General features: G+C 41.0%; 1 protein-coding gene across 1 annotated transcript; it reads right to left on the minus strand.

Moving 5' to 3' along the window:
• Nucleotides 1-1,827: 1,827 nt before the first annotated feature.
• wdr43 (WD repeat domain 43) lies at nucleotides 1,828-21,598 on the minus strand. Its single transcript, XM_042500920.2, has 18 exons — nucleotides 21,318-21,598; nucleotides 20,276-20,410; nucleotides 19,915-20,036; nucleotides 16,569-16,689; nucleotides 15,859-15,977; nucleotides 15,623-15,725; nucleotides 15,337-15,401; nucleotides 14,706-14,865; nucleotides 13,723-13,809; nucleotides 13,425-13,550; nucleotides 12,741-12,890; nucleotides 12,303-12,389; nucleotides 11,615-11,646; nucleotides 11,346-11,409; nucleotides 8,894-9,007; nucleotides 6,475-6,544; nucleotides 3,136-3,197; nucleotides 1,828-2,715 (listed from the first exon to the last, which is right to left on the minus strand). The coding sequence occupies exons 1-18, from the start codon at nucleotides 21,522-21,524 to the stop codon at nucleotides 2,581-2,583; spliced, it is 1,959 nt and encodes a 652-aa protein (XP_042356854.1). The 5' UTR covers nucleotides 21,525-21,598; the 3' UTR covers nucleotides 1,828-2,580.
• Nucleotides 21,599-22,284: the final 686 nt, after the last annotated feature.

Genomic DNA, 22,284 nt, shown 5'->3' on the forward strand with positions numbered 1-22,284 from the left:
TCATGCTGAAGGCTTCACCGGGGCTTGAGAGGCAATCATAGCAGGTGTAGAGAGAGCAAGGGCCTGTGGAGCATGTTGGAGGCTCCACACAGGAGGACAGCCAACGGCGGGCACTTGGTTGTAGGCATGGACCTCGTAACCTCCTGCCCTTCTGGTTCTGGCTCTATCCCACAGCCCCTAATCAACCTCCAGTTGGGTTTACTGACCCAGGCTGTGCCCTTTTCCCCAGCCAGAGAACTAGAAGGAAGGCAATAGTGCAGCAGGGTTGTGCCCTTGGCGCAGACTATTGTCAAGTGTGCACATAACCCCTGGACTTGGCTCTTTGGACTTATCTTTTTTTCAGGGATTTCAAAGAGCAGGATTTGGCAAGAAAGGCAGTAAGTCCATAATAATGCATAAATGTAGCTTCCATATTTTGCAGAGATCTACCATACTGCACCCCATGGTCCCCTGCCCCACTTCCCTATTAAACTACTTACCCACGAGGAGATCAGATAGCAGCCATCAAGACACATCCTTGTTTAGTGGCTGTAGCAACTAGAATTCAGCTTGTGCAAACCCAGACTCACCGCCGAATCAGCAAACTTTCTGTTGCCTTAGGTTAGGTCCAGTGTGGCACTGTGACCAGTCCTGGGTAAGTTCTGCCTGACTTTGAATTGCTAAAACAGATCCATTTCTGGAGGTACTGTCCGCGCTCCTCATGGCAAAGTAGTCTCATCGGCAGAGGGGGGATGCGGGGTGCACTCACTAGCACAGGTAGAGATTTTAACGCTGTAGGATCTTGCCAGTCAATGTGACATCAAGGCTTTCGTCAAATAGAAGTGAGTAGGAAGGGTGGCATTCAACATACATTGACTCGACCCATGTTAAGCACCGCCACAAATTGCACAATGCACTACGGTGCTTCTCAGCGACTGTGACAATACAGCCAAAGCTGTAGTGGGCTCGATATTGTTCCTCAAGGCATACACCTGCTGGTACTTGATCGTTTGGAAAATAGCATGGTTCATAGTGGGTGTTCTTCCTCCACCGGCCACAGGGGGAAACAATGAATCTTCTTGTAGTCTGAGAAAGCTAGAACAACATGACGGTACTGGATACTGCAATACAAAATAAATATATCCAGGATTAAGAGATTCTGCCACACCAGTTATGCTGTGATATCTAAAACCTTATAACATACCTAGCTACATTAGCCCTTTGTGAAAAGTACTGCAGAGCCACAAAATATTAGCTTCATGGCAATATTGATTTTTTTAAATCATTTTTTCCCCCAATCCAATTAAGAACCTTTGTTAAGTTTTTATTGGATTAGCCCAAAAACGCATTCTTTGGTAGTTTCTCAATTGATTTTTCAGAAAATAGACCATCTCACACAGTATATCAAAACCACTATTAAATGATAAATGAATTGGGAAACCTCATAGAGAATTGTATCCCTCTCATCCACTCACCATGTAAACACTTTAAACATGTGCATGACCTCAACAAGTTTCCCACAGGATATTGCTATGCCTGTAATGGGCACATTTTTAAAAAGCCTCAGTATATTGGTCCCTTAGAGAGTCTCATTATTCAGCAAGGACCTCTCACCCGTGTGCCCCACTCCCATCAGACACAGCAAAAAAACTTTGAAAACCCATTTATTCACCTATTTGAGCAAAGTTCACATTTTCTTTTTTCTCAGTTGCCCCTGTGACTATGGGTTCAAGGCAGTGGACATTAGGGCATGCCCGGAAATTAAACACACAAAAAGAACAGTTAAAACAAGACGGCTGCAACAAATGTGGAAACAATTAAAAAAAAAAAAAAAAACAGCATTCAAGAGACTTTACAGGAGTTCATTTAATCCCAAGCGTTTCTGGGGGATAGCTGTAGAGGGAAGAGCTCATACAAACACTTCACTGTACATAGAGATTTACATTGTGTGGGGACATGATGTATGGGCTTGGCTGGTAAGCCCGCCTCTGATCGAGCAGTATTCTGTACAAACAGTCGCGGGCTCTGCATCCCAACTCCACACCTGCACCGTGTCTGCACCTGTGGGCTCCTTTAAATAAAAGGTGCGTTCCAGATGGCCTACAGTGTTAGAATAAACCGATCACAGAGTGCTGTCTCATCTACTGTTAAGCTGCTCGTACATTATACTCTAATACTATTCATTACATAACATAAAAATTTGGAATGCAGATAGCTGTGTAGGCAAACTGGAACACCACCAAATGATCTTTGTAGTCATTTTAAATGCAAACTCATCAGGTTGTAGAGTTGGGATGCAGACTGACAGAAAGCAGAAGAGAACTTGCATCAATTTCATTTTGCTGAATGTTTTCCTCAAAATGCTGCCGCTGTTCCTCAGATGGGGAACAGACACGGGCCATGACATCACTGCCGTTGTGGCCGAGCTGAGTTGTGGCGAGGCGAGGGGGGCCGAGCTGCCCACATGTCGACACCATGTGTCCTTTGATTTTGTAAAACCATACTTTGTTCTGATAATAAAATCAAAAGCATGAAAAATAAAATGAAAGTATATATAACTCTTTCAGGTCCATTTTTGTAATGTATGATTGGCATTTGTTCTCACTCCTCTTCGCTCTCGTTTCCGTGATCCATGTCTTCCTCTCCGTTTGCTTTGGAATCTGTTCTGCTGTCGTCTGCTTGTTCCTCTTCGTCCTCATCCATCGCCTGCTCTGTAACCTCCTCCTCTTCCCAGTTCTAAGAAGGACCAAAAACATAACATCTCAGTAGGGGCTGGGCGATATGGCTATAAAATGATATTGCAATATTTTTAGGCTACATTGCGATACAAAATATATATCTAGATATTTTGAGATCCCAAAACTACTGTAGACTTACTAAATACAAAATAAATAAATGACCTTAAGTTAAATGAAGTAACTATATCTCATGTGGAACAAGCTGCGATACACCGAATATATTAGATATATCACCCGCCCTTATTCCCAGTGCCCAACTCAAAAACGGACAGCCTAATAAAATGTCTACAATTTGTAACACAGTGCAAACATTATTGTTTGGCCAGTTCTTCCAAACTGTTGCAGCAGCAGTTTTATAAACTACTTTGATCAGAGCACTTTTAGGATGTGTCTGACCGGCCACTTTCTCAGAACTTACATCAGAGTCTGCATCGTCAGGAAGAGCTTCATCACCAGAGGCCTCTTCTTCATCGGATGATTCTGTAAAGGGCACACAAAGCAAAACAAATCCATCAGTGCATACTGTAGAACTATTTTTACTACATTAAAGCTGGTACAACCCCTCCCACACGAGAACAGAAACAGAGTGAGGAAAAGGAAAAAGCCCTCTATGCTTTCATTTGTGTATAAATATCATGTGAGGCAGTAGATATTTGCATGTAAACACCATAGCAGGGCCATTTGGTTATGACAATACTGACTGTGAAGTGCACGAGAGAAGAATGCCAATTTGCTGAGGGTATTGGCCCCATTAGGTCAGCCACGCATCATCTGCTGCAAACAGGGACTTAAGTACAACTAAATATTCTATTGTATGTCATACCTGTAAATATGCTCATATGCTGTAGAACATAAAAATGAGGCAGAGGTAATTATCAAGAGCAGAAAGACTAAGAATTACATAGTTAAAGTGGATCATGTCATTTTTTGGTATTTCAAACTGCCTCAGGGAGGCGGACACTATGAATTTCTGGGTCACAATGAGAAATTCCATTACGCAGACTAACTAACATGAAAAGGGCAATTCGTGTTGGGAAACATGATTGGTTTGTAAAAGAGATGTACCATAACACAGTAAAGGATAAAACACTTTAAGTTAAACATATTATAGTTATTTTTGACATTTAAAAATCAATTCAATGCTCAACATCAGTTAGATTCAGGGACATAAAAAGAAGTGTTGCAGCATGTTGCAAAAAAGCTTTTTCTGGTACAACATGTACATTATTGTGTCTGGCAGCCTTACTATCTGCAACACCCCTGGGTGCCTACGGTTCATTTACAGAGGCCTAAATCTGATCCTGTGTTCTGAAAAGGGCTGTCGTGATAACCGCAGTATTGCAATACTGCACTTTTGACAAGTCAACCACATGGGGACGTCAAGCAACCGCCACGACTGCTATGTAAAGCTTTTTTTCTTTTTTTCCATCAGAGTGACGCAAATTTACACAGTTACAAATGCCAATGCCAGCAGCATGACAAGGCGCTGAGGGTCTATTCTGCTCCGAGTGCTGCACGTGTGCCGCATTTTTTCCTGGTTACAGAGAGTTGAAAAATATTTAAGTTTGGGTAAAATGCTGCAGCCGCTCATCACTGTCACTTTTTACACAGCTGTCCAAACACAAAGGAGGAGGGCTGGACAAATACCACAGAGCCCAACCGTCACATCGCTGGACAACACCAGCCATGGACAAATTAAATTAATGATGTAGAGAAATTCATACTCAACACACAAACGGTTCTGTCCTCTGTCTCTACATGCTTCAGTCTTCATTTTACTCAGAGCAGGAATTTTTTTCTTTTCTAAAATATTTTCAGAAGCATTTTAGTGTCCGGCTTAGCTGTAATAGCGAGAGTTTATTAATAGGAAGTGGGATCCACACTGTTTCCTGTGAGATCAGTTAAACTGAGCAGCGCTGATGGATTATAAACTCAGATTCGGTTTCTGCATTGCCTATCTCTCACCTCAGTTGTTTACAGAAACATGTTTTAGCTTACTGATTAACTGTCATACAAGGCTGCTACCAGCTGGCCTCCAATGTGTGAAACGGACAAGTCTGCATTGTGGCGTGCATCAGAGGGTGCATTTATTGCATCTGTTACACACTGCGACGCAGCGCATTCTATTAGTTGCAGGTTTTCTACCTGTTGAGCAAAAGCATCCTTTTACTGTTTTCTTTGGTCATGTAGCACTAATACACAAGTATTTGCACACCTCTCTACTGCATTGACAGCCTAGTTTCATAAAAAGACCATTTTTCCAGCAGTGAAACACTTCTTTAACCACTGCAGGGGAATTCTCTCAACCTGACTAATTCTGACTAACATTTCTGCAGCATCTCTTTGTGCCAGTTCATGCTACAGAATTCACAATTTGATAGTCTTCAAGAAATGCATTTGTGTCTGCATCCCCAGTGGTTTGGACCTACCAGTGTCCAGTGACGAGCTGCTGGCAGCGAGAGGTGTGGGTTAGGTGTGTGTGAGGACACCGAGAAGCAACGGTTCAACACAACAATGGCGGCTACTAAGTAGGTAAGATGCTGCAAGAAGCATCAGTTACATCAGAACTGGAGAGTATTTTTCATTGAAAGAAGAGAAAGGAATGACACTGAAGGCTTTTCTCGATGGAAAAGATGTTTTCGCTCCTCTCCCGACAGACTGCTCATCCAATCACCTGCCAAGTATTTTTTCACAATGCCTGGCCTTTTCCAAACAGCTTCCACTGACGGCTTCTCGGATGGTTCTTTGTAACAAACCATCTGGTGCTTCAGGTTACTACAGAACGGTTAATCAGTGTATAATTAAGCTAATTACCTATACGGACACAAAACAGTACAATTAGAGAGTGCAATTGTTTGCAACTGAAAACATCAATTAATCACAGCCACTCTGAGTGTACGAGCCATCCACACAACCTGACCACACTGTGACTCTCTAACTGTCCTGTCACAACTCTGAGGCTTCCTGTCAGATTCCCATGTCAACCCATAATAAGCCCAGTGCACAGCAGCATCCACACAGGACTGTAACAACCTCCTGCTCATCAACTCTCTTTATGAACTTTTTTCCCCCTAAATGATCCTTCATATCCTGGACCACTGACAGGGGTATTGAAACTCAAAGCAGAGCTTAATTATTTCATGAAAGCCAATTTTCTACGTGGTTCAATAAAGCGTCTTATACAGTAAGGTAATGAGAAATGAGAGTGAACAGAGCAGGGCCTTGTTGTTCCGCTCAAAGGGGAGGATCTGAACGCTGCTGGTCAGGTTGCCAGGCAACAGGAGTCATGTTTGCGTGCGGTGCATCGCCAAGAGTGGCTGCATGATGGGCAACATTGGCTTCATAAATCTTAACTGATTCAGCCTGCATGGAGAGGCCTAAATGACTAAATTCGACAGGTTTATGAATGCCAGTCAAAATCATCAGAAAACAGTCTGTCAGGGGCGGTGACTTAAAGAGAGCATCAGTGTGACCTGTTGCTCCACAGTCGCTCCAGTCAATCACACATCTAAAATGTCAGAATGAGCTAGAGACCAAAACAAGATTATGTTTTTATTTCAGTCAGCTGCCACTCACGCTGCTTACCACACTCAATCATCACTGAGACCGATGCATTAACCAACGCTGTGATTCTGCATGAAATTCAATGGGCTTAAGAAACTGCTATGCCACCAAGGAAGAAGGTTTTAAAGAACAAGAGCAGCTGGGAAACAGACTGCACATAAAGAGGGACACAGCAAGAAGAACAAATACTTACCTTCCTCATACACCAGCTTAGCTGTGTGGTCAACATCTGTAACTGCCTTGCTGCTGTCACTTGTCGCCACCTAGTGGTGAAAGGGGAGATGGATATTTGAGATCCCGTGAAGGATCTGAACATTGTTGTTGCATTTTTAGTTCTTTTTGCACAAATCACTTTCTAACTCTTTAACTTGGCAACAGAAATGTTCCACCAGTGCCATCAATGGTATTTTTTGCTTATTATCATGTCATGTCTTGGAGTATCTTTGAATGCTTTACATCCCTAAAATCTGTTAACCTACGTTAAAAGATTATGTAAACCAATAAAACACAATAATTGATAAAAGTATTTAAAGAGTATCATTACAAAAACATTTTTTTTATCAGACTCTACAAAATAAAAACACATATTGCATTTAGATGTCGAAACACACAAACAAAATATTTCTTCACACTTCATAAGTTATTTCAACAATTTACATAATTTAGTTTTTGAGATTTGCTCATTTTTCTGAGCAGAGTGCAAAGCGCTCTGATGGATTTGTTTCTCTAGCACCATTGTGTGGTTTTGCACCACACGTGACGCAGCGCGATGACATCATTGGGATTGTACAACGTGATTCCAGGAAAGACAGAAGCTTTAGCTTTCTGCTGCATGAAGACATTTTCAGCTATTATGCTTTTTCCCCCTTTATTTTAGATTGAAAGAGGATTATGCAAACAAGGATCCCATTCTGGTGTAATTACGGCAAGATACCACATTTTCACTGCACGCAAGGTAAGGTAACATAGGGTGATGACAAAAAAATAAAAATGTTCAAGTTATTATGGTTCTACTTTTAGACCTATTTCAACAGGAACATGCAAACAACAATCTCCATCGGCAGCCCAGGAGATGTTCGTTTTGAAACGTTTTTTACTTGAATGCATCTTCACATAGAAAAACAACCATGTGAAACAATACGGAGACATGTTTAGTTTTTCAAAAGGACATCACCTTGAAACCTCACATTGCTGCATGTTGTGCTATTTAAATGCTCAGCAGCGAGACAAAAACTTGACTGGCCACGTGTCTACACATCAGCCTCAGTCGTCAAAGCCCAGAGGCTCTCATCAGTCCTGCTGTTGCACACCTGATTCAATTCGGGACTCTATCATTTCATGACACCTTTATTTGATTACGTGTGTAAGAGCAGAAGTGGAGCAAAAGCACTGATGTCATTCCTTTGTGAAGGAGGGATAAATAAAGATCTTGTGAATCACTATCTGCCAGAGTTGCCTCCAGCGATGACTTCACTGATGCGAATGGCAATTTCCAAGATTTGTTGTCAGAATGACGCATCGCATTAAAAGGAACGCTGTGCTTTTATGCAGCAGGTTGGGGATTCTGAATTTGCACTCGGGCAATATACATCTGTGCCTGAATTCGCTATGTGGATGCGCAAAGCCGATCTGAACCTACGAGGAAGAGCGTCTGTTCACGAGCCGGCTCACTACCTTCTCCACAAGGTTAGAAGCTGTCAACTTTGCATTTGCCGAACTGATAATCGCCCCTGTAGGTCCTTGTCCTTGTAAAATCTGCAGAGGCATCTTTGTCTGAATTTATTGTGATGCTAATGTCAGACCAGGGACGTAGGTGAAAACCTGTTCAGAAGAATCTCTGTCCACTTTCATAAACAGATCACTCCATCTGAGGCGTAGCGGATTGAACTATCTCTGCAAGGTCACCAGTATAAACTTTGCATTGTTGGAACAGACAATTGCCCTTGTGGGACAGATGTGCCTGAGGACTGGTTTGGAAAACACAAATCGTAACTCAAAGTCAAAATAAATACCTGTAGAAATGTGTTCAGTTTTTCCTAGCTGAATTTAAATAAACCGTGTGCAGCTAGTCAAGAATTGGGGGAAAAAAAAAAAAAAACGTGCCGGAGATACTGTGTAAACTGTCATGTTTTTTAGTCATACATAATACATGGGACAAGGACCCTGTGGATTTTCCTCTCTGGATTCATAGTTGTTTGTATGTACGTATGCAAACACAAAATGATCTGCTCAATTTTCAAACCCCTCTCACGTTTGTCAGCATTTTCAGACTGAAATTTCTGGCAGCAGCAGAAGAGCACAGAGCTACTCACTGCACTCTGCACTGCGCTAGGTGAATGTATACTGAACATAACAAGAGAAAGACATTAATCTCAATCACTAGGTAGCAAAGATTGTTTTGATACGACAGTCCCTGATCTAAATGCCAGCACACAGCTGATGTTTTAGAAGAGTGTTTTGTACTTTCAAGGTGCTACTGGGAACTACATCATGACCAAGGAGGGAATCTAAGCAACCCCTGCCACCCAATCCCTACCTATAGCATCAAAGAGTCCGGTCATTGAAAAAACACTGAGGGGGAGAGACACTGTGCTTATTTGTGTACGTGGTACCTGTGTCATTAGGAGATACAGTTTCCCGTGCAGCTTTGTGAGCTTGTGGAACATCTTCACTCGGCTCTCAATCATGTGATAAAGCACTCCCAGCTGGGTAACCAGGTCTGGCAGCTGTTGGGAAACACAGATGGATCAGCTGGAGGTAAAAACATTTCCACGACAGAAAATACACAAATGAGACAGCACTCGATGATGAGCAGGTTTCCCTCTTTAACCATGGCTTTGTTTTCATGGAAACACAAGGTTAGACAGTAGACTTTACCTCACATTTGGAACTTTTTGCCTGATATCAGACAGAATAGTCAACTCATTTCACTCTCTTTCCACCTTCAGTTTGACATAGGACTGGGCAATATATCGACATGATATTGATATACAAGTCATTTGGCCGATAACCAGTACCAATGTATCCTTTTTTTTTTTTGTTAAACCCACCTAATCTGATCATCAAGTCTCTTCTGTAGCGGAATTAACATCATATTATGCATACTCTTATCATGATGGCCCACCAGCAGATGGAGAGATGTTTTTCAGTGTACCTAATATTCATTCATTTTGCAAACTAAGAAAAACACTTTTAGGGTTGATGTTTTGAACATGCCCACTTTGTCAATTAAATAAATCAACAGTTTGTGATATCAGTAGCAATTATTACTAATATATGAAGTACAATGACATGCCGATATTATTTTGCATCCCTCATTTTGTAAATTTTGTCTTTTCCTGGTTTTAAAGGTTATGTTATTTATTATGCAGTAAAGTGCAGTGAGTTTCTGAAAATCTCTTTGTATCAGTATTTTGTGAAAGCACTAATAGGCAACACCACAACATTGTCACACTGTTAATAGAAGTACTTGGCCAAAAATATTGTTATATTTTATTTTCTCCGTATATCCAGCCCTAGTCCGACACTGCCTCTGCCAATTTCCATTGGGGAGGGAGACACGATTAGAGACCAATGTATCCTTCTGTATACATTGGACGTATGTATCTGACGTCGTTTAAAGTCCATACTGATGCGTAGCCATGTCAAAATATTGATATTACTAGGGTTTTAAGAGGGGCGTGACATCACCTTGACTTTGTGTTGTACACCTAAATGCAAAAAAGGTGATCAGAGATCAGGAAGTATTTCTGTGAGTAGTATCTGAAATATGTATTCCAGGCACTTTTTTCAGTTTTTGTATTAACAAAAATCAAATGTACTTTGAAACAAGAAACTTTCAAAATTCTTCAAATACTTTCTCAATAATCCATAAAACCTAAAATCAGGACATGTTCAAAACAAAGTATAAAGCTGAAATGTGTATTTAACCCTAGAGGGCTTTTATTTTGAATTACAGGTTCTAGGAACTGGCAGCGTTCATTAATCCACTGACTTTCGAGCACTTATTGTGATGGACCCACTGTTGTGGTCCAGGCAAAAAATGTATACATATACATGTTAAAAATACGGAATCAACACAATTACAAACAGCCACACAGCAGATGGGAGGTGCTTTCTCTCGAGCTGAACCCACTCATGAAGCTCTCCTCAACACACGGCCTTCACCCACAACTCCCCTCTTATCAGTGATGTAAGTTATGCGCAGCCATCGGCCACTATCTGATGCAAGTTCTATTGATATCCACAGTTTGTAAAATGTCCTATCGGCACTGACTATTCAGCCATGCAGAGAAGTTTGCCGACCTCTACTTGTAAACAGCTCAAGTCACCCTCTGCGCTCATTGGATCGATTTGTTTTCCACCGACAAATCAGTTGAGTCATGATGCCAGACTGTCAGCTCTGTGGAGTGGGGGATTCAAAGGTCTGGATCCAGAAAATAATACTCAGTCACAGACAATAGTTCATAAAAGGTTAAAGGGGAAATGTGCTGGTGACCAAACAGTTAAGTTTTTCTCTTGTTTAGATCAACTTGAACAACAAATGTTCCGTGTGTATGACCTTACAGGTCAGGGATATCTCACTTGAAAATCAAAATGTTAGCTGACTAACAGTGCCGTGGTAAAAGGTCACAGGGTGCCCAGAAATCAATAGATTTTCTCGTCTTTCCAGCATCAATGTAAATAGTACATGGCAGCTGGTAGCGGAGATATTTTGGTCGTAGTCACACAAACGCACAGACGGTCGGAGGCACTCGCATAATCTCTGCTGTGTGGCAGAGGCAATGGCTGTAGATCTAAATATGATTAAATATGAATGTCGACAAAGGGAGGAGATACGCACAGAAGGATGCCGTGTGTTTGTTTGTATGCTTGTGTTATTTAAACTGCCGTGTGCGGTGCTTAGGGGAATCACATTATGCACTGTTTAGACCGTGGAGAGCTTTAAGTGTGCGTCTGTGCAGAAAGCATTACAGTACAAGTCAAACAAGCACCAGCAAACTGGAGTCTGGTGGCTTCATGTCAGCAACGCAGGCAGAATGAGATGTTGGGTGGTGGACTCACCGATGCCAGGTATGATGTGTGGTGCATGAGTACAGCCTTGAGCCACCGCACCATTAAAACTGCCCTGTAGGGATGGAACAAATGAATATTCTGTCAAGTGGGAACCAGAACTGCATGACTGTATATATCAACATGATAGTGCTCATTGTTTTTATAACAGAATGTAGAAAGCATGAAAAATCAGTGCGTCTATTAGGGACTTTTATCTGACGTGTACAAATTACTGTCAACTGAAGCCAATGAGATGCATGCGTCAAGCTTCAACTTACGAAAAAGGGTGCCCTTGGAGCCTCTTTGTGATCTACAGGAAAGGAGATGAAGGGCTGATTAAAAACTGCAGTTAATCATTAGACAAAGTTAACACAACTTCACTTATAAATCCAGACAGTGGCAAAAGATCTGGGCAGCTTAATGCAGCTTAGAGAGGACAGATATCTTAAGATTAGACAAAACTAGAATTACTGCCTCGTGGTTGTATGCCTCTGGACCAGTCAAGTTTCACTTGCAGTCTAAACTGATGACACTTAATTACAGTCCTCAGCCAAACCTGGCTCCTGATAGGGTGCAGGGTGGCCATCCCAAGCCATTTTATAATTTGCGATAAAAACGTGGTTCACACTAAGAATTGTTTTTGTACTTTTAATATACATAAGGTGCATCCAAGATTAGTGTCACCAATTCAGTGTCCGACCAAATGTCTCCTCTTCAGTTTCTGAGTTATGAAGTTAAAGCAAAAGTGTTTTTGCAACGTAATGATGACACAGTGAAGCTGACCTTTGACTTTTAGATATATAATGTCAATGCTTCGTAAGCGTTTTTGAGATACCGCCTTCATAAGAATGAGACAGACTGACAACCCAAAAACATGATGCCTGTTGTGCTGAGGTATAAAAACTTTTAAAATATTACACATAGGAGCATGCAGTGGTTTGTGCACTGCACGGAAAATTCACCCACCTCTTCCACCAGAGGTAAAACAGCAGGGAGGGGTAACCGAGCAACTGTTTTCTTTATCACCATGTCTTTGCGAGTCTGAAGAACTTTCTGTTGGAGAGAAAGAGAAAAAGCTAAGTTAGGATTTGACAAATTTTAAGTAAAAGCTCGTGTTTACTCTGAGATCCAGGACATTCAGGTCTTGCTTAATTGTAAATGCTTCTACAAGTTTGAGGCTTCTGGAAGTCTAAACATTCAGACTGAAAGATGTCTTAGGGGGAACAAGAGTAAAATTTTCACACACAAATCAATTTAACTCTGCTGGTAAAACTAGTCTTTTTTAAACTTTGAATGGCAAATGAATCTTAGGGCAAAAAAAGCTAGGCTATTCACCTGGGTTTTTCATTTATCAAAACTGAAGGTTTTATTTCAGAGCTCAGACTCTGGAAAGAAAAAACTTACGTTTAGGATGTTGGCATCGTGGCTCTCCAGGCCCTGCACCAGCAGCACTGCAAAATTGTCTGTCTGTAAAGAGGCCTTCTCTTTAGGAGCCCCCTTCTCGCTGGAGACTGTAGACAGATCGATTTCACCGAGTCGCTCCGCTATCGACATCTACAGGAGAGCAGAGGTATTTTATGTTAACAGTAATCTGTTCACACATTAAATGCATCCATCTTGCACAGGTTTAACACTAACAACACATCACAGAGAATGAACCATAAAGCATGAAAAGCCAAACAGCAACATAACACTATGCTTTACGTGTTGTGTTCTCACACTTTAATAAGTCGGTTTTTATTCAGTGTGATCACATTTTGAAAAGGATTTTACACTGGACTTGAGGTTTTCTCAAGAAAATGAACTGTCTCTCAACAAAAACGACAGCAAAGAGGTCTCCAACTCTTGCAAAATAAAAGAAGTAAACTGATACAGCCATATATTGTCTCCAAACACGATGCTCTTTTGTCATTCTTAACACATATCTATTAAGAACATCTACCTACTTATTATGACTGGTGTGTGACTAATCCTTGCACCGACATTGTGGTGCAAACATTTTGTGTTCATTGAGTAGTCTGAGCCAATAACCCAATCCTAGATGTAGTGAGCCACTATTTGGTGCGTCATCATTATCTGTGAACCCACCTCTTTGGTGTCTGTGTCTTTTTTCCTCTTCTCTGATCCCTGTGGGGTTCCCTTGATTGGGGCTTGGTGACCAGGTAGCCCTGGGACCAACACTTTGCTCTTGGTGTTGACAATAGGCGTTTTCACCTGGAAAACAAAAAAGAAATGTCAACTTTTTGATGTTCAGTCACAGCTATAGTTTTAATTTCTCTACAGTGCCAGTGGATTGGCAAATAAGAGCACATATAGTCTGGAGAACTTGCCGAGGCTGCATGTGTCGTGTTGCCTTATATTAGAGAAAGTAAGACTTGATTGTTACCTTGGTAACGGTGGTCTCCATGGAAAGGGATAAGCTGGTCTGAACATCCCGGGTCAAACAGATGTGTCTCTCTGCTGTGTTGATTTCCTGTACAGATAGGTGAAAGCATGGGAGGTAAATCAAGAGTTTGGCAAGCACAGTTTTTTCAAGGCTGACAGCATTATTTCTCTGAAGCTACAAAAGCTGATGGCTTTTAAATTTCTAAATTCACCAATGCAGACTAAAATCAAGAATTAGGATTGTACACTTGTTCGGGGCTACAAACTGAAAGTGCCAAAAACTTCATCCAACAGCTGACACAGACTATTATTATCCAATATGAGGAATACAAGTCACATCCTTATGTCTCCGATTTCCTGGAAAATGCAGGGTGATGTTTTTGTTCTGTTGCTAATAAAGTACAAGAACAAACACCAGGATAATCATGTCTTTAAAGAGGACATGGAGAAGAAGTGCCATCATATAAAGATACTTTCACACTGCCACATGGTAACTCACCACCTCCAGTCACTTCAGTGAGGGAGAGGCAGCAGAGGGGAAGCGGTTTCCAACGAGGTACAGATTTTGTTCTGGCTTTGGCCAATCAAGTAACGGATATGGAATCAGAAAGAAGATGGAGGAGCTGATAACGTTGGTGTCTGAATATGCAGAATTTTGGTGCTCGCAACTTATAAGGACTTGCAGAGGAAAAACTGGCCTCGGAGTAACATGTCCACCAAACTCTAATTAATTTCAGTGATTTCCATTGTCTTGTTACTGTATGCAGCTAAGAGCTACTTTGCACTTCTGCTAGTTTCACTAGAGCAGCTGCCTGTCATCCCCGCCAGCAGCCACTTTTAAAAAACCTTTTGGGGGAATGTTACTGCGCAGTGGTGTAAAAGCAGCTTAAGCTGTAAAAAAAAAAAACCATGGCCGTCCAAGCAAATCTTCGGTGGTCTACTTCTCGTTCTTGTCAAGTCAAGTCATAATCCTAGTATCCTTACCACTTTCTCCATCACAGGTTGCAGATGATTGCCGTAGGCTAGCTGCACAGTCCGCGTATCAGCTCCAAGGGCAGCCGCTAGCAGTGGGATCGGCGCCGGAGAGTCCTTTGTGTCTGACATCTGCACCGTACACGAAGGTGACAACGGCTTCTTACAGGGCCTGCAGGGACACGTGTTTAGACGGGTAATAAAAAACTGAATAAAAAGAGTCAGATGAGATTTCCTATTGAAGACAAAAATTGAGAATTCCTGCAATGAGGAGTGAATGTTCCTTTATCAGTGTCATCTGTTGGCAGTGTAATGTCCCCTAACAGCCATTAGGGGGCAAACACACCAAACATGAACAATCAAAATTGCTTTGGGCCTCCAAGGAGACGCATAAAAAATACATCTGTTTCAAGAATGCAATTAAAAGATGAGCTGTAACAGAGGAGCAGCCCAACAATTTCAGTTATGATGCTTGAGACTGGTTTAGTTATTTACATCAAACTTCAAAACAAAAGAGTGGACTACAAAAAGTTTCCTGAACAAGAGAGCATAATTGTTTTTCCCAAGTGCTCCAGTGTTTCATACAGTCACCTTACACTGCCATATGTTACCTGATACAGCACTTAGTGTTTTAAGGCCTTACCCATTTAAAAAGTGCTCAAAGAGATGCAGCTGCCCGTCCTTACACACCACCGCCAGCCTCACCGCCTGCGCAAATCAAATAACACACACAAACATTTGCATGAGGTAAACAGGTTACATAAAACAAGCAATATGTCAGTATAGCTCAAACATAATTACACCGCAGGGAGGAACATTTTAGCAGGGCTTGAAGCTAGTGCTTAAATCCCACTCTCTCTCAAAGAAATATACTCATTACACTCCCAATGTGCATTAAGACGTCTTAATTTAACATTAGGATATCTGACCTCTTCCTTGCTGCTGGACGTGACAAGATCGATGTGTTGTGGCTCATCCGTCAGAGTGAAGGACACCACTGAGTTCTTGTCCTTTCCGTCTTCTCGTACTTGCCTGCAGTGAGACAGTGTCATGTCAGTTCCGTGACGATAAACATGCAATCAAAGCCGGACATTTCAATTAATGTCCAACCACACAGCACGACTAAAAGAGAAAAACGGCTTCTGGCTGTTATTTTTGCACTCACCAAACACTAAGCAGTCGATCATGTGCGGCACCAGACAGGAAATAAAGACCGTTGCTCTCAGGAGGTCGCAAGGTGGCAAAGCGCAGGGTCGTCACAGCCGTGGAGTGGCCTGTGAACTTCTGCAAAGGGAACAATGACAACAAGGAGCACAGTTGAATTAATTCAACTGGAAACGTAAGTTTGACTTGTTAATAACTTTTAGTAATGGGCGAAGGTTAATTATATCATTTTCATGATGTGTTAAATGTAATCTTGTAAAATGTAGTGTTTGGTGAGAAACTTGAATAAATACAGCTGTTCGCAGGGGAACCTTATTGATGTTTTCAAAGCAATATAAAATAGACATTTAAGAGGGAATTCTGGGATTTTATGTATAGTAAAAAGACTTTTAAAGCAGCTTTTTAAAAAAAATGCTTTTCTTGTGAAAAGTTATTTTAAAGGTTGTTTCACAAATGTGTACGATTGAACTTGTGCTCTTCAATTAAAACAGTTTAACAGTTTTTTTTTTTGTTTCCCCAACACAAAAGGGAAAATAAATAATGACAAAAATAAATAAATAAATAAATAACGACCAAAAAAAACCCCAAACATTTGTGTCAGTAGCAGCTATTGGCTAAATTGTTATTTTAAACAATGGTATCAGCCTAGAATTTTACAACTGGTGTGCCCCTTAAATCTTCATATATAAATGTCAATCAGCCGACACTCACCCTGTAAACCTCCTTGGTGTCCAAGTCCCACATCTTGATCACATGACCGGCTGAGAGCAGCAGTTTTCCATCAGGGCTCACACTCAAACTGGTCACTGCTGCCCGATCCGCCTTCCACTTACTGTGGAAATAAAGAGACAACTATTGGCAAATATGTTTATGCATTTAAGGGAAGCTTTTTCTTCTAACAGCATTTTTATGGGATTCCATTTCTTCCGTTGTTGACATTATAAAACAGGATCAGGAGCATCAAAAGAACCTGCTTTGTCCTCCATAGTCACATCCAAGAAGCACCTCCACTCCTGACTTTTTATTACGGCATTTTGCTCTTTTAGATTTAAGTGAGGAGCCTGAAACTTTACAGCTACAATCAACAGCTTGCTATTTACTATTGCACTCCAACTGATAGCGGTAAGAAACGTACAAAACACTCTGCAAAACCATTTTGTGGACCACAAATGGGCTTTAGTGAGCATCAAGTCAGGATTCATGGTGACATTACGACTCATGATTGTACCCGCCGACTGTGCCGCTACTAAATCACTGGAGAAAAGGCGTTTATGATGAAATACAGTGATACTAAATGCATGATGGTAAAGCCTTCAATGTTAAGGCTTGTTGGTGTATTTCAGTGTGTGAAAGTTAAGTTGTCAGCTCCTGGTGTCTGTGGCAGAGCTGTATTAGGCTGCATCCACATTCTGATCTCTCAAAGTGTGTTTTTTCTACATGAGGGGAAAGCTGAAACAAAGTAAGGAAAAGGGTAGTTAAGAGGTTACAACAGTTCCATATTTAAGAAAGCGACTTTTGAAAACATACACTCTTTTTAAGCCAGCTACAAGCACTTTTTTGTTTGAGAGGTGATGGTTTGACAGTATGAAAGTCGCTGAAAGTTCACAGCGATGATAACAAAAACTGATGGGAGCGCCAGGAGAAAAGTTGGTAGTTATTCATAGTTGAGACATCCTTTGTTTTTTGATCAAAACAGATATCGCTGTGAAAAAGAATAAGTTAACTCAATCAATAACTTATGGCACTCCATTCTGCAGAACTGACTTAATGAGAAATGTCTCCCAAAGCCAGTCTGTTCTTCTCTTTGAAGGATTTTCACCCACTGTCCCTTCCAGTACTTTAGAAACCCTGTGATGTTTTTCTCCTAAACATCAAACGGGTTTTGGACTTTTTAAAACAACTTTTATTAACGCTGAACTTCTACTCAAGCAATCTCTGGAAGATTTGCTTATGTGCTAAGAAGTACTGTCTTGTTTGAGTACAAGCTTATTAGTATGCAGTCCTGTAACCATGTGTCACTAGCCCTTTCTACAGAGATCACACTATAGAGCCAGAACTAAATCCCGTATTTATATTTCCTTTGCATTTTCACACAGAACCACACCACGTCAGCATCATGCCGCTCCAGTGTGTGATCATTGCTCCACTGCAGTATCAAAAGAGGCATGATGGGCATGACATGTAACAACAGCGGCGGCCTCTAGTGTGCATGAATGTTAGCAACGCTTTCTAAACAATACCAATGGCATAACATGGCAATAATTATTGTTTATCTCGATCTCGTCCTCTGCTCCGAACAGCCGTTCTTCCTTTTTAAGTTACGCTAAAGCTATGTTTTAAATCTCCAGCAGTAGGTCGCATGTATAACATGTCATCAAAATCTCTCATCCTAGCCACCCACGATCCTTAATAATGTTACAACCTCTGAGGCAGCTTTAAGGTAAGACTACACCGTCCCCTCATTCTACATTTGTACCTTTTAAACAGAACGGCGAGGCAGCACAATAGTACAATATTCCTGCCCTCAACAGGCTGTGTGTGTATAAAGGGCTACAGAAAGGGTGTCAGTTTTTTGAGAGACGTTTTTTTTTTTTTTTAAACCTGGATGTGCTCAAAAAAAGTCATTTCCATTTGACAGATTTAATGATGAGGACACCTGCCAATCAGTGTGAAACAGGTATTTTGTAAAACATTCTCATAAATACGACAGAACCAAATTGTTACAAATTAGTGAGCTGCAGTTAAGCAGGAAGAAATAAAAACTCAGGGTTAAAATGGCTCACTATACCTCTAAGGTCTCTATTTATTGAAAGCTGCACTTGGATTTTATCTGTTGGTCCATGTTTGGGATGAACAGGGGTCTCACAAATACTGTTCTAAAGCTCTTGACAACAGCTCCAGACTAACATGCCTCCCTCCACAGTTATCTTACACACGTCTGTGACTGGTGAAGTTCAGTGTTTCTTCACTATTTTTTAATTAACTCCACTTGATTGAAGTGGAGTTCATTTTAAAAAAATGCCCAATATATCAAATTATGTTTCAGAATTGTGAAAAAAGTGTTCTCTGCTCTGAAATGCTGGGGACATGAGCACTGAACAAGCTCACATAAAGAACAAGCCGCAGTGCAGCTACAGACTCTCCTTAAACCAAGTCGGTACCGGCGTGTTTAGAAAGATTTTTTTCTCCACCCAGACTTTAACTGTACCATGCAGTGCACATGTGTGGATCTGCATTCATTATGTTTATCCACTCATTTATTCAGGTTGCTCCTTTGATTTGTCAACTGTCAGTACATGGCTCATAAGATGGGATGCATTAGGATCTGTCTGATTTCACACAGCCAGTTGATTGACAGATCAATCACATTGCACGTTTGCTATGCTGTTATTTAAAGCATGTTGTATTGCCGGGTAAAAAAAAAAAAAAAAAAAAAAGTTCTTTCAATTTAATCTGGCACTGTACTACAGACTGCAGCACTCTCTGGATGTGATTTTATTTCTCTCAATAAATCTAACAGCATCTTCTTTAGATTTTAAACTTTAACTTGATTTTTAACTTAAAATATACATCATAAAATAAAAATGTGACTCAAAATAGCAAATGTGCTTTAATTTAGTTGTGTCTGAACAGATCAGGAGAACACCTGCATCATTATTTTGTTATAAATATCTTCAAACCTTTCTAACATTCAACTAGGGTATACAGTATGATGGTAGTGTCAAACGGAGAAACAAATGTAAGTAGTTATTGTTCTCCTCTCTCTGATGTTGCTGACCAGATTTCAACTAGTCCTGTAACTTAACACTTGCCATCTTTCTCAATTTGGCTTCCTGTTCCACCAGTAGCTTCTGACCTCGAGTGCCGTGCAAAACACACCTCAATACAGACTCTCTGTTTCAGTTTCACAGAAAAAACTAAGCATCTGTATTTTTGACTGTATTAAATAACAAACAAACAAAAAAAACTTGCCCATGCTAAATACCCTGGTATTTTATAGTACTTTGATACTGCCCAAGTCTAAAACTATACCTCGTATAAAAAACTAGATACTGACCTTCTCGTCTTTCCCGTCTGCAGGTCCCACTCTATAATGTTTGTATCATCTGAGCCGCTGTATAATAAGCTGTCTTCAGGGTGCCACTGGACACAATTCACTCCTCCACTATGACCTCCATCCTGCAGAGACAGAAAATGATAGTTCAAAACTGGACATTAATGCAGAGCTAATGCTTGTCACACTGGCAAAAACAAATCATATTTACTCAAATTCTAGGTTCAAGATTCTCCACATGCCAGGGAATCCTTTTGGGATATATGACACAACTTTTCCCAGTCTGGAAAGTAGCATCTTATATCTAATTTCCCTTTTGTATGATGCAGGACACAAGCCAGAATGAGAGTATGTTACGACTCACCAGGGTACAATGCAGTGCTCCCTTTGCTGTGCTGTAAATGAGGACGCTGCCTGCGGCTGTGCCCATTGCCAAGAGGTCTGCTTTCTCCTCCACCTGCCCTGCCTCTGATTTCCTCTTCTTCCTCTGTGGCCCCTCCTGAAACACAAATCATATTCAAGTCATGTCTACCCAAACATTATGAGCTAAGTACAAGACTGGATGCACGGTTCATTTGAAGGCCATTTCTCTACTATCTTAATCACTAACCCAATGTCTTTATCACATGAAATTATATAAAGATACAAATCAAGTGATACAAAATAAGTTTGTTACAGTTTGACATTACACACCAACGCATTGACAGCTGATAAGAACAAATGTCTTTCTTATTTATTAACACCTCAAAAAAAAAACGAATTTACTCAACTATTAAGTAATGTGAACTTATAATGTAAAATATGGTCACAAACACATGCCAGGCAACACTAAAATACATAGTTATGATTCAATGCTTAAAATGATTTCATTAACTTTAGAGATTTGTTTGAAACTGTGGTCAAACTGGCAGCAGATACACTGAGGTAAAACTTTTTGAACCGCTCCACCGAGAAGTGTCACGGTGGCACGCGCTTCTAACGCTTTGGTGGGCTAATGCTAAATTAAATAACACGTTTATTCGCTGTCCTAATAGTCCAAACGGAGTGGTAAATAATTAGTCGGATAAATGTAGCTGCTTTGTGTATAGTTTGGAGTTAGTTAACGCTGTAATAGCAAATTTAGACATTGTCCGTGTTTCTTGAACACCATGTGGGGCTAACATGTGCGTCCTGCGCAGCTGTTGGAAGCTAGCTAACTGCTAACGTGGCTAATTACCAAGTCCGTGTCGGATACATGAAAGCGCTGGCACACAGTCTAAGGTATGTAGCTTAATACACACTTTCGTTTGACAAAAGTGAGACTTTTGTGGTTTTATTATCTGCACTTGTACACGAGAGTCCCTCGCGCACAGCTTGCTCGGGCCTCACGAGCCTACTAAAGCTAATGCCAAAGCAGCTTCACGTACCTTGACTGTCCGGCATGGTCCCCAGGCTATGCAGATACAAGTGGCACTCAAATGGGCTGAAGGCACGTATTCTTGGTGAAGTGTTTTGCTATCTGTGTTCCAAATGCGCAGTCTGCCATCCTGGGCACACAGCGCTAAGTACTGTCGTGATTTTGGTGAAAAAACGCAGGGTAGCTGCAGCGAAGAGCTGCCACCATCGGCCGCCATTTCTGAGCCTCTGCTTGCGTCTGCGTGCGTGGTTTACACAAACCACGTGTGGAGCTCTGAGGACGTGCGCGTTAGCGACGTCAGCAGCATTGTCCTCCCATTGGCTGCTGCGAGACAGCTATGGATGTATTGATAAAATCAAGCATCTTGTCAGTTCACAGTCAGGGTTTACTCATTACCCCTGAGGAATAGAAATCATAGTATGTACCCACAATGCTGAGTCTCGACTGGCATATCAAAGGGATACACTGTTGCATTAAAACTAATCTGGATCCTTTCAGGTTCATAAATAATGTTACTTGTTGCAGTCATAGTGTCCCTGCTATAAGAATTTAATGACCTTTATGATAAAGGTCACCAACTTCTTCCACTCGGTCAGATGCAGATACAAACAAGCACATTGCAAGAAATTCCACTTTGGGAGAAATTTTGTGCCATTACTGTTTTAAATATCCTTTGTACACTGTAACTGTGTTTATGGTGATGCTCTTGTCCGTTTATATCTGTGTGTTATATGTTTTGAGTGTACAGACTGTGAAAACAAATTTCCTGTATAAAGGACAAGAAAGTATGAACCTAAATCTGTCCATGCATCTCTCCACTTGCTGCTCTTTTGTTGTAGTTTGAATAGCAAAGCAAGTTTACATCTCACAGAACTCAATATTTACCATTTATGGCTGCTGTAAATATCGCATTTTATGTCACATAGTCTCAATAGAAATAACAAGACTGTCTAAAGAACTGATGCCATTATTCCAAT

Source organism: Plectropomus leopardus, chromosome 14 (assembly GCF_026936395.1).
Source record: "Plectropomus leopardus strain MGB_pleo_1.0 chromosome 14, ASM2693639v1, whole genome shotgun sequence".
Taxonomy (NCBI): Eukaryota; Metazoa; Chordata; class Actinopteri; order Perciformes; family Serranidae; genus Plectropomus; species Plectropomus leopardus.

What these genes read in the sequence shown, in the direction of transcription:
- wdr43 (XM_042500920.2), bottom strand. Translation starts at nt 21,524, where the DNA reads ATGGCGGCCGATGGTGGCAGCTCTTCGCTGCAGCTACCCTGCGTTTTT. An exon ending in CAGACGGGAAAGACGAGAAG is followed by an intron (nt 16,690 to 19,914) that starts GTCAGTATCTAG and finishes TTATTTCCACAG; the next exon opens with TAAGTGGAAGGCGGATCGGG. An exon ending in TTTTACCTCTGGTGGAAGAG is followed by an intron (nt 11,647 to 12,302) that starts GTGGGTGAATTT and finishes CCTTTCCTGTAG; the next exon opens with ATCACAAAGAGGCTCCAAGG.